This window comes from Sebastes fasciatus, chromosome 6, assembly GCF_043250625.1.
Source record: "Sebastes fasciatus isolate fSebFas1 chromosome 6, fSebFas1.pri, whole genome shotgun sequence".
Taxonomy (NCBI): domain Eukaryota; kingdom Metazoa; phylum Chordata; class Actinopteri; order Perciformes; family Sebastidae; genus Sebastes; species Sebastes fasciatus.
In genome coordinates this window covers 18,159,166-18,171,714 of record NC_133800.1, presented here as the reverse complement: position 1 = coordinate 18,171,714, position 12,549 = coordinate 18,159,166, and the positions used below count along the sequence as shown (strand labels likewise).

Below are 12,549 nucleotides of genomic sequence, written 5' to 3'. Positions count from 1 at the left end.
GTTTCAGGTTTGAAGGGTGCCTTCTCCAGACTGCATGTTTCAGCTCCTTCCACAGATGCTCAATAGGATTTAGATCAGGGCTCATAGAAGGCCACTTCATAACAGTCCAATGTTTTGTTCTTAGTCATTCTTGGGTGTTTTTAGCTGTGTTTTGGGTCATTATCCTGTTTGAGGACCCATGACCTGCAACTGAGACCAAGCTTTCTGACACTGGGCAGCACATTTCGCTCCAGAATGCCTTGATAGTCTTGAGATTTCATTGCACCCTGCACAGATTCAAGACACCCTGTGCCAGATGCAGCAAAGCAGCCCATAACATAACCGAGCCTCCTCCATGTTTCACATTAGGTACAGTGTTCTTTTCTTTGGATGCTTCATCTCTTCGTCTGTGAACATAGAGCTGATGTGACTTGCCAAAAAGCTCCAGTTTTGTCTCATCTGTCCAAAGGACATTCTCCCAGAAGCTTTGTGGCTTGTCAATATGCATTTTGGCAAATTCCAGTCTCGCTTTTTTATGATTTGGTGTCCTCCTGGGTCGTCTTCCATTAAGTCCACTTTGGCTCAAACAGTGACGGATGGTGTGATCTGACACTGATGTACCTTGACCTTGGAGTTCACCTCTAATCTCTTTGGAAGTTGTTCTGGGCTCTTTGGTTACCATTCGTATTATCCGTCTCTTCAATATGTCATCAATTTTCCTCTTGCGGCCACGTCCAGGGAGGTAGGCTACAGTCCCGTGGACCTTAAACTTCTGAATAATATGTGCAGCTGTAGTCACAGGAACGTCAAGCTGCTTGGAGATGGTCTTATAGCCTTTACCTTTAACATGAAGGTCTATAATGTTCTTTCTGATCTCCTGAGACAACTCTCTCCTTAGCTTTCTGTGGTCCATGTTCAGTGTGGTACACACCATGATGCCAAACAGCACAGTGACTACTTTTCACCCTTTAAATAGGCAGACTGACTGATTACAAGTTTGAAGATACCTGTGATGCTAATTACAGGACACACCTTAGTTTAACATGTCCCTATGGTCACATTATTTTACATCTTTTCTAGGGCTACCATCATTTTTGTCCTGGCCAGTTTCATCAGTTTGTTTTTTTAAATGATTCTGTTGAACCACAATTCAAAAACAATGTCTGATTTTCATTAGTTCATTTTCAGTACATTTTTATTTATTATTACTTTTCTCAGTTTCAAGTTATTTCAGTGACCATTGTGGGGTTTTCTTTCTTTAACGGAAGAGTACCAACAATTTTGCCTACGTCTGTATATAGTACATTATTGGAGCTGATTTTAACCACTTTATATTCTGTTGGGTAGTTTAATCCTTAACAGTGCATCATATTTAAAAAAACTCATATATAATCTTAATCTGCAAAGTAACTGTCAAGTAAAGGTACAATATATGTCTCTAAAGTGCAGTGGGAGTAACTGAACTATAAAGTAGTATGAAATGGAAACATTTCTCTCTATTAAAATACCTCAAATTTGTATTTACGTAAGGTAGTTGACAAAATGCTTAGTACTTAGTTACTTTCCAACCCTGCTGAGCAAAGAGGTGTTGAGTATCTGCAGACTGGTTTGAGTTGTGAGTTTTACTCTGTTACTTTGTGTGTTTGCATCTTCCAGAGTGCTGCAGCGGCTCCCAGCCCCGTCCTTGGGAGTCTTCCCCCAGGAGAGGGCATGCCAGTGGGGCCGGTCCCTCCAGGATTCTTTCAGGTATATGGTGCACACACACACACACACACACACACACACACACACACAAACACACACACACGCACCCAGAGAAAGAAAGTGCAAGAGAGGAAAGAGAATTCTTTGGGTCTCGAGGCCACTGACAGGTACAGTATTGAATATTGCTATTATAATAATGTTTTCATACGTGAGTATTTAATTCATGAGGCTGTTCCTCATTCTTAACTCTGTGTTAACATACTGTACCTTCGTGTATAATCTGCATTCATCCGTGTGTGAGGGCACCACCGTGTGTTTTCTCCAAACGGAGAGAAAAGAGTCTGACAGGAGGAATAAATGTCTCGCAAACAAAAAAGTCACACATGCAGCTTCGCCCCAGATCATCTCTGTTCTCCATCACGAGTACTCTGCCAGCTGTGCATTGATTAACCGCCTTTATCAGTCAAACTCAGACGCTTGCATCTGACACGCAGATCAATATCCTTCATAGGCATTTCTCAGCTCCGCTTTCAAGAAACTCCAAACATCCTTTTCCATCTCCTTCTGAAGATCAATTGCTCTTTGAAGACAAGGTCTTGTCAGGACCCATCGGTTAAAGAAACGCAACAATTACCAGATTGCCAGTTCTTCATTCAGGTTCCATCAAATGACTTGCATTTGGACTACATCCGAGGATGTCACAGCTTGCTCAGCTGACTTTTGCGATTAACTGAATGTTATTGGCAACATAAATGCTGATCACAGACAATGCACGGCCATGCTGCAGAGATTAATCCACATATCTTGCTTTCAACGTCATTCATTCAGTTTATTACTTTAGTAACTTTCTGTGTTGCATTTATTTCTTCATGCATGTATGAAAACAGGATTGTAAATTAATATAGTACTTCGATAGTCAATAATATAGTGTAGCTGTTTTCCTTTGATGGACCTTCAGCACAGATGGGAGATGAGAAGAGGAGTAATCAGATATCAAAACCAGTGGACCATTGCTCTCTAGTGGCCAGTTATTGTATTGCTCCTCCAACGCTGCAGACTGGCTCCTCTGACCACAGTGGCATCAGTTCAGCAGACATAGCAACAGCATTGCTACTGTCTGTGGTGAGGACAAGTGAAAACCCACTCGCAGCTGCAGAAGTGCTTCTCGCACATGCTGCCAAACTGCACACAGTTAACACATACGCTGACATCATTATTAACCAACCTCATCTTTTATTCTCTCATGCTTTTTCCATAAATCCAACCCAATGAAAATGCGGTCGGCTTCCTGAGTCTGCTGTCATGGAACTGTTGTTAAAGGAAAATGAGCCCAAAACTCAACAGAAGATATATGCAGCAGTTGTGGTTGGTTTCCTGTTTTGGAGAGTGAAAAAAATTCCCATAACAGTTTGTACACCACTTTTGTTTCTGTGAAAAGGGGTTATAAAGAAAGGACTGTAATTTGTCGTCTGGTTTGGCAACCCAGGACAGTATATTTTGTCATTGTTGGTTGTTTCTTTCTTTCAATTTAATCAATCGATAAAAGTAGATACCGGATGCATCTCACCTTAAAACCCTCAATCTTCAGTACGTAGTGTTTCGTTACAGAGTCTTGACATGGGCCGGTTTTTGAAGTCTCTTCTCACTACAGCTTCGTGACACAGCCGCCCTGAGATTATAACACAGAATGATTCAACCTGCATTTATGCTGCTTTTTTTCTTTTCTTTTCAGCCGTTTATGTCACCTCGATACCCTGGAGGACCCAGACCACCCCTCAGATTACCCAATCAGGCAAGAACCACACTGACACCTGCAGGCAGCAGATAGTACTGTGTATCTGTGTGACAGTGATGATAATGCTGCTGACGTATCCTCTTCCCTCTGTAGGGACTTGGAGTCCCAGGTAGCCAGCCTATGTTACCCAGCGGGATGGACCCCACAAGACAGCAAGGTACACATAGACACACTGGTATGCACAAGCACAGACAAAAGACATTGCAGCACCCAGTTTATTAAAGGATAACATTATTTGATTTGAACCAAAAAGTATTTTCTGTGGATTCACAGCCTGATAGAGCTTTTGCCATAGAACTGTCATCCCAAAACTATTAACAAGAATAAGATCTACAGCCACGCTAGTGGTTCTGTAAAGCTGCACTCGGGCACAGTGGTGCTTTGACCGAAATGCTAATGTTGGCATGCTAACATGCTCACAATGACAATGCCAACATGCCAACATTAGTTTTGCAGGTATTTGTCATAAAATCAATTGTAAAATGTATTTTTTTTACCTGTTGATGGTGCTAGATTAATGTCGTACCAACATTTGTGCCAATCCATCTACATCATCGACATCCATCTGTAAAACTGTAGATGTTTAGATATTTCACTCAAAGTCACAAAGGCTACCATCAAGGGTGCACTAGAGGAAAAGTCAGGGGGTCCCCGAGTCATTAGGATTCATCCTCTCGGAACCATGGATATCTGTACCAAATTTCACGGAAATCAATCCGGTAGTGTTCTAGACATTTCACTAAAAAACAAAAAAGTCAACCTAATTGTGTCAGTAGATGAATTGTCACGGGATCACCAAAGTCAGTAGGACTCATCCTCTAAGGACCATGAAACCAAAACTTCATGGCAATCTATCGAATAATTGTTGATTAGTGTGAACCAAAGCATTAAACTGTATATAAGAGCTGGACAACAGTATGGCATATTGATGTTTTTAATAGTTTTTGGACGACATTGAAGTTCGACGGCATGGAGGCATAATATATCAGTCTGTGGCTACACTGACAATTGAGTTCATTGCTTTTCATGGGATTTGTTGATAGTAATAAAAAAGATCTCCCTTTATCCTTTAAGTACACTCCAATTTACACAAACTACTCACTCCTTCAGACAACGCATAAATTATGCATCGTGAAATGACTGAGGTTGTTCAGTTACTGTTAAACTCAACATTAGAATGAGAAAATAGTGTAATTGAAGCTGAAATTGTAAATTTAAATGGTGGATTGAACCAGACACGTACGTCTCATCACGATCTCCTCTTGGGGTTTTGAAACACTGCAGTGTCCAGACAAAGGTGTAAAATACAAAAGTACATGCTTGTTTTGAAGAGAGAGTTATTCATGATAACAGACAGGCTACATGTAATTAAATAACCGTTCCACTTTTTCCACATTAAGCAAGACAATAAGGTACACGTGACCAAAAACTCACCCCAGTCTGACCCGAATACACTATTTTCTGTGTTTCAGGGCATCCAAATATGGGAGGACCAATGCAGCGGATGACTCCACCCAGAGGCATGGTACCGCTAGGGCCCCAGGTATGGGACCGGATGATATGTGGGGATATTTACAAAAGCATTGGTTCTGTTTGTTACTCTCTTGTAGACATAAATGAGGACGTTTGGTGTCTTCTTTTTTAGGGCTATGGAGGCGGGATGAGACCACCACTGAATGCCCTGGTTGGTCCTGGGATGCCTGGCATGAACATGTGAGTGGTATCAACAACATGTAATCTACACAAACACACAACGTACATGTAAACAACCTTCCCACATTTCTCTCATTCGTAAGGGACAAATTAAACTGCACACAACCTTAAAGTCTCACTACAGTAGACGCATTCAGCCATTTCCTTTCTGCGGCTTTCAATTACAACTTTACTGTATGTTCTCGGGTCTGGGAGTGGAGCGAGGAGCCAGCTCTCCTCTGTTTTGTCTTCTTGTTTTCTTTTCTTTTTTACTTGTTGTTCCCATTACCTCTCTCTGGCAACAGAAGAGCTTGTTGTTGCCAACTCTGCCCAAATGAATTGGAAACAAAGAAGCTTGCCAAAAGCAGAAAACTAAAGTGTATAATCGTGTGTGTGTTCCAGGGGACCTGGTGGGGGTAGACCCTGGCCAAATCCTCCAAACTCCAATTCGGTAAGTGCTCTAACAAAGACACCCATCACAAAGTTATTTCATTACCTTCATGGATTTCCTTCTGTATTTTTGCAGACCCCTTACTCTTCTGCATCTCCGGGAAGTTATGTGGTACGTATGCTTGAATTTAAACTGTCGCTCTTCACTATAGCTGCACAGGCTGAAAGTCATTAGTTCATGAATGAATCTTATGGGAACCAAAACTGTGATTTCAGGGACCTCCAGGAGGAGGGGGGCCGCCTGGGACTCCAATAATGCCAAGTCCAGCAGGTAAGCCCTGTGTATTCATGTCTGTGTGTGTTTATACATATGTTTATGCTCTTTTATCCTCTTATTGTTTCTCCGTTTATTCTGTCAGATTCAACCAACTCTGGCGACAACATGTACACTATGATAAACACAGTCCCTCCAGGTGGAAGCCGACCAAATGTGAGACACTTCTCTCTCTGTGCATATCACTGTTTCTGAGTGTACTGCATGTTTTAGATATGTTACAGGTATATCACTGTCTCCTGTGTATGTTCTCCTCAGTTCCCCATGGGTGCAGGTGGCGACGGTCCATTAGGGGGAATGGCTGGAATGGAGCCCCATCACATGAATGGATCATTAGGTACAGGAACGAGTAGCTTGTACATTATGTGCTACATTGACACTAAACCTCCGGTTATATTTGTCCCTAATTTGTCGAGTAATTTAAGCAAAACGAGCATTCATTTGATAGTGGTGATCGGTCTTCATACTTGCATTCCCTCTCTCAGGGTCAGGTGATATGGACAGTCTCCCCAAGGTAAGAGAAGATATGTATCTACTTTGAAACTCCAGTTTTGCAATTGCAATGCTTGTCTGATTTCTGCAGCATACAAATACCAATAAGCTGTGTTATACATGATTGTTTTTAAAGAACTCTCCTGGTAACCTAAGTATGAGTAACCAGCCCGGGACCCCAAGGGAGGATGGAGAGATGGGAGGAAACTTCCTTAACCCTTTTCAGAATGAAAGTGTAAGTCAATTGTCATCTACTGTATGGGGTGTCACGGTGTGGGACAGGTGGACCCAAACGCAGAACACTGACAAGAGGTTTGTGAGGTTTTTAAGAAGGTTTATTGAGAAACCAGGCCGGACGAGGGTGAGTGATATGGGAAGGCTGAGGTTGAACCAGGGTAGCAGACGGGAGCAAGCCGGATCCGGGAGCACAGGATACAGACACAATTTAGCACAGGTTTACAGGAATAGAAAGAACTTAACTTACTAGCTTGGCCTGAGCGTAGCTATGACAGTAGTTGAGATAATGATCTGGCGAGGACAGGAGGGAAAGCCAGAGTTGAAATACTGAGGTGTTGACGAGTGGATTGATGACAGGTGTGTGCAGGGAGCCAGGAGAGGAGACGAGCTGATTGGCAGCAGGTTGACTGCAGGACAGGAAGAGACACACACAGAGAGACAAGCCGGGGACATAGAAGATTAGAGGAGTTGGGAACACGAGGGAGAAGGAGACATAAGAGACACTCGGAAATAAGGCGTAGCACGGCCACAGCCGTGACATGGGGAAGGTTAGAGGAATCTTAGATAGCTGGTGCTCAAAACTCCATACTGTTAAAGGAACTGTTTGTAAGAATCAGAAATGCTTGTTAACAGCGACACCTGTGGCCGTTAAGTCAACGAAAGTCAGCGTCGGGCTCGCGCTTGCTCGCTCTAAATAGACATGAACAAGCATCGCTCAAAACAGTGAGACAACACACGTCAGCTAAAACCACAATATCACTCTATATTTCACCTGCTGGGCAGTAATGTTAGCTGCCCAGACGAAGGTCTCTCCATAAATCACTGCTGATCCTATTGTTGGCTTTTCCTGTTTCAGCGGGATGAAGCTCCGAGGCTGAAGCAGGAAGAGAAACGTTATCGTCTCCGACCGGTAGCCGGTGTCTCCCTCCGGCCGCGGTCGGAGACGATAACGTTTCTCTCTGCGGAGCCCCGTCACTTCACAAGACACGGAAAACCTCTGTCGGTCTGGAGGAGCTGCAGCAGTTATTTCTGCACAAACGTCCACTGTACATTCACTAGATATTCTCAGAGCTAAATGAACTCTTCTGCAGTGTGTAGTGTGCGCGCATGAACGTGAGGTGGAGCGAGAACGCGCGTGGTGTGTGAGTGAAGACAAACAGAGGAGCGGTCTGAACAGCGTAGCCACATGCGAGCACGCATATGTGAGCACGCATGAGAAACCGACCCGGTAATTTATGCGTGTAAAAAGTTACAAACAGTTACTTTAAGTTAACCATAAAATTGTGTTCATACACGCTAACATACTTATTTCTCCCCATCTCATCTCTGCAGTATTCTCCAAACATGACGATGAGCGTGTGAAGGCTCTGAAAGCAGGTTTGGTTCAGTCGCCCACTAACCTGGTGTGGAAAAGCAGAGAGACGGGATGTGATGTCATCTAGGCCAGTGACTCTTCCTCCTCCACCACCACCACCTGCCTCGTCAGGACAGTTGCCCCAGGCTACGTCCTCCTACTACCCCCCCCCTAACCCCACCTCTTCATTGTTTCTGTCCACGTCTCTTCTCTCCTGTTGACTCTGCTACATTCATCAGTTCTTCCTCTGCAACTATGAGACTGTACAAAGCAACCAAATTGAAACAACCCGGAGGAGAACTCTTTGTATATTTGCATACAGTGTGTACGAGACTGTGCACACACTCCAGTCACAGACAGACGTGTCTGCCTTTTGCGTCATATCACAGAGTTCATGCCCAAAAAACAAACGGTCAGTATCGTATTTATGCTAAAGTTCAAATTTTCAAGGATTTAAAGAGATATAGACACTTTTTAAATGATGGTCAACCTGGTTGTCACATGGAACATCTTAATTTGTCCATTACTGAAAGAGAACTGGAGAGACGTCACAATCATAATGCCATCAGGTTTATTTGAGGCTTGTGCAGATATTTGTCTTTTCAGCTTTTTGAGGTTGTTTGAATCTTGAAGACCACTAACATTGTGTTTTATGTTTTATACTATGGGTTGTTGTTTTTTTTTTTAAATTTCCATTCCCAAACTAAGCCACAAATGTGGAAAATGTGAGATCTCTTCAAAGTAAGCTCTAATCATGATTTGCAAATAGGCTTCAGCACAACCTGAAATATGTCTGCATTTTGAATTTGAAGTCGCATCGAATGGTTAGTGAGGGGGAAAAAGAGCTTTTGTTCAAGGCTAAAGTGAGACTATGCAACTTTTGTTAATCAGAACTCTATATGTGAGAGGAAGAATGTGTTGCATCTTCTTCCAAAAGCTAAATAGTCTCACTTTAAACCATATCAGATCAGTCACTATGCTGACTGCTGAGAGAGCAGTAAGGTTAACACTGGGGAGGAAGATTTGCACAAAGGTTGATACCCAATATTACTTTTCATAACTAAGTGATGCATCATTCGGTATTCAACGACAAACCTTTGTTGTGATTCAAACAAACTCCCCAGTATGAGTGGTATGAGTTACTTTTTGGAGGATTTTACATTCTGTTGACCGCACAAACACGGGGCAAATTTAACAATGGGGAGAGTTTCTTTGATGCGACTGTTATAGCAAGAGGAGGCACTAAACCTGTGCATGTAGTCATATGATTTCTTTTTTTTTTGCTGAGTCCTCTCTTATCTCTAGTTCTTAAACCTTCCAAATGATTTATTAGTTTACATCCCGGAGCCACAGTTGCAAAATGGATCCAATGACCCACATTCTCTGAAACATGAAATGTTAAAAAGAGAGAGAGAAATCAAAGACAGATGACCAGTATGGAGTTAAACTGTAAGACTCAAGCTTATAAAGTCACTTTGGTCACTCGTACTTTATTGCCATCCGGATAAACTGTGATCTCAGTGTGATGTGAAAGGTTGGTTGGTACAGAAAGCTAAAATAAGCTTGTTTTTAAATCAACGTTTTAAACTTTTTTCACTGCCCAAGCTGTATTATCATCATGTACAAAAGGTTGATATGCCTGTGAACATTCTCCTCTCCCCTCCCTTACTGCAAAGTGTACAGCTCACAAATGTAGCTCCTCTGTCTTGTATGTGTATTTGATAATATTATTATTATTTAAAGAAAAATCTGGAGAGAATTATTGCAAAAGGGAGGGATGGACTGATGATGCACCATCACAACTGAACAGAGATATTTTATTTAGTTTTTGTGTTAGATCGAAGCCATAAGTGGGAGTACAAGAAGATGCATTTGTAAATTGGATCATGTTTTCCGTTTTGTGGCAGTATGTGGGACTCCATTTGTGATGTGTTCATTTTCTCTTTTTTATTCTTGTATTATGTTTTTGTAAATACACAGAGAAGTATTTCATGGGTTTTGAATATGCTAGTATAAAGCTTCTCTTCCCTTAGCCAAAGTGTCATCTCTTTTCATTTGTGAGGGCTGTGTGTATGTGCTTATGACATTTTTCATGAAGCTTTTATTGCATACTATATTATGAGATTTTTATTACATACTATACTATGACTTGTTTTGACATTTTTATGAGTTACTTTTCTAAGATATTTTATGACTTTTTTATGACATACTATACTATGAAATTTTTGTCATTTTTGTGACATACTATACTATATTTTGGACATTTTAATGGCTTAATATACTAGGATACGTTTTATGGCATACTACACTGATATTCTAATGACTTATGACATACTATAGTACATTTTGGACATTTTTGTGGCATACTATTCTAGGATAATTTGTATGACTTATGGCATACAACACTGTGATATTTCTTATGATATATTATTGTATTTTTATGAAATACTATATTTTTGACTTTTTTGTGGCTTAAAATACTATGATATTTTTATGAGATACTATACGATTATATTTTTATGACTTTTTATGGCATACTGAACTATAATATTTTTACGACATTTTTATGTCATACGGACAAAACACAGCCCAATTTTCGACAACTACTTTTGAGCCAAATAATGGCCACAACGGGCCGACCAGATTTAGCCGTTAAAGCCATTTTTATGGTCCTTTTGAGGATTTGTGCCTGACCGTTCCAATAACTCCACCTTTGAAATAAAAATTCTGCCGCTGTTCCAATTTGATAAAACCTTAGAAGAAACAATAACTGTAATCTATTCAGTTCTTTCCTTGTTGGGGAAAGGCCGGACCCCTCCCTCATTACCCCCACTGAGGTGCCTTTTAGAATATTTCCCTTAAACAAGGGACTATGTATACCTATCTTCTGCACGAGAAAACCAAATAGAGGAATAATCTATGTGTGTCTTGCAACACTGCCGAAACTCCTCTGTACATATACCCTTTGGTCTCTGCAGAGATGCATTTGAACTATTTATTACACAATGCCACCGTTTCACAAACATACTCTCGGCCCACCTCCCAAGTCCCCATTCACCCCCCGCAAGTCTCTCGCCCCCATATTTATGTAACTTCCCCTCTGCTGGTCAGACTCCGGGCGGCCTTCCTGCAGGACTACAGCTGTCCTGTTCTTGCTTTGGTATCCAGTTGGCTGTGATTTTGACTTCTAATCATGTCTGTCCAGTTTTGTTTAGCTTTGCTGGCTCTCTCCTCTCTGACTGCTGCATCTGATCCAGCCTGTGAAGAGCTGCTTAAACCTCAGGGGGATCAAACAAAGGTACACTGTCGTCAGCATTTACATACAACATAATCCATTTTTCTTTGTTTTAAAAAGCCGAGCTGGTGGTTTTGCATGATTTAACCTAACCTAATTATAATGTATATTATTATTGTTGGGTAATACAACTGAAATCAAAAACTGCATATTTGCTAATTTTTAATTTTGCACATCTGTGTCATAGGTTACTGGAAAATGGATATACATTGCTGGAACATCAGACAATGAAGAGCTCCTTAAGCAACTTAGAAATGTCAACAGCTCCTGGATCGAACTGTTACCCATACCTGACGGTGATGATATGACCCTTCGCTACGTAGACAAATTGTAACTGATGATCACTTTTTGAAAATTAATGTTAATTATTTTAAGACAATCAATGCATAAGGTAACTGGTGAGACTTAATCCAGCTTTTAATGCTTATTATGTTTACCTCTCCTTACAAGGGATGGAAAATGTGTCACTGGAGCCGTTAATTTCACCTTCTCAGGAAACACCACCGTGGTGACATGTAAGTAAATTATGATACGTATTATCATTTGTGCTTTAACCCACAGTAACTAGAAATGCACAACAATATGTTAACCCTCTGTTTATATCTAATAGTTCACTTTAACGGCTCTGATCATGAGCACATTGGGCAGCACCTGGTGACCTGCCCTGACTGCATCGTCTGGACGGACACAGTGACGATGAAAATGGGAGCCACAAAAGCCAGAAACCTCTACATCTTCAGTGAGTTCACAGCTGTCTATAACTGTCAGCTTTTCTGTAATGTGTAAAACTCCCAAACTCTGAATTGTAGCACTCTATTTTGTTGAAATTAACTTTTTCCTCCCCCTCACTGCCCTGCAGCAAAAACTGGGAAACTGGACGACTCTCATCTGGAGGTTTTCAAGAAACAGGCTGCGTGCCTCAACTTCCCACCAGAACTCGTCTTTGGAGAAACCACAGGTAAGACGCTAATTCACCATTACACACCCAACAGTAAGGAGTATGTGCATCAACTTGATTCCCTCCTTCTGTTTCAGACCTGTGCCCTTTTGAGGAGGTGGCTGCCACAGATGTAAAGGAGGAAAAACAATAAAGAGCCTGAAGTTACTCCATGAGCCAAATTTGTATCAAGTATGCTCTCATGTGTGTGTAAACTCTCAGCACCAGTTGTGTGTGTCACATACTGTATGTCTTGATATATGTGAGGGGGGTTTAATGTGAAACAAGGGGGGTTGCAGCTCTTTTATAAGTTTGTCACTGCCTTGTGAAAACAAATAGC

The 12,549-nt window shown here is 41.5% G+C and overlaps 2 protein-coding genes across 4 annotated transcripts in view; both read left to right on the top strand.

Moving 5' to 3' along the window:
- The window catches only part of LOC141769285 (single-stranded DNA-binding protein 2), a 56,334-nt gene extending 46,325 nt beyond the window's left edge, over positions 1-10,009 (top strand). For all 3 annotated transcript variants that reach the window (XM_074638207.1, XM_074638206.1, XM_074638208.1), the window contains 13 exons: positions 1,636-1,725; positions 3,416-3,475; positions 3,572-3,635; positions 4,951-5,021; positions 5,124-5,191; positions 5,573-5,621; positions 5,697-5,732; positions 5,837-5,891; positions 5,980-6,050; positions 6,153-6,231; positions 6,380-6,408; positions 6,523-6,621; positions 7,956-10,009. In XM_074638207.1, coding sequence (XP_074494308.1) covers positions 1,636-1,725; positions 3,416-3,475; positions 3,572-3,635; positions 4,951-5,021; positions 5,124-5,191; positions 5,573-5,621; positions 5,697-5,732; positions 5,837-5,891; positions 5,980-6,050; positions 6,153-6,231; positions 6,380-6,408; positions 6,523-6,621; positions 7,956-7,985 — 801 coding nt within the window. In that variant the 3' untranslated portion in view covers positions 7,986-10,009. The remainder of the gene's footprint in view (positions 1-1,635; positions 1,726-3,415; positions 3,476-3,571; positions 3,636-4,950; positions 5,022-5,123; positions 5,192-5,572; positions 5,622-5,696; positions 5,733-5,836; positions 5,892-5,979; positions 6,051-6,152; positions 6,232-6,379; positions 6,409-6,522; positions 6,622-7,955) is intronic.
- Positions 10,010-11,076: 1,067 nt separating this feature from the next.
- LOC141769289 (alpha-1-acid glycoprotein 1-like) overlaps positions 11,077-12,549 on the top strand; it is a 1,535-nt gene continuing 62 nt past the window's right edge. The window contains exons 1-6 of the mRNA XM_074638212.1: positions 11,077-11,275; positions 11,460-11,602; positions 11,723-11,787; positions 11,883-12,011; positions 12,132-12,230; positions 12,308-12,549. The exon at positions 12,308-12,549 is cut by the window's right edge and continues 62 nt beyond it. Coding sequence (XP_074494313.1) covers positions 11,171-11,275; positions 11,460-11,602; positions 11,723-11,787; positions 11,883-12,011; positions 12,132-12,230; positions 12,308-12,363 — 597 coding nt within the window. The 5' untranslated portion in view covers positions 11,077-11,170 and the 3' untranslated portion in view covers positions 12,364-12,549. The remainder of the gene's footprint in view (positions 11,276-11,459; positions 11,603-11,722; positions 11,788-11,882; positions 12,012-12,131; positions 12,231-12,307) is intronic.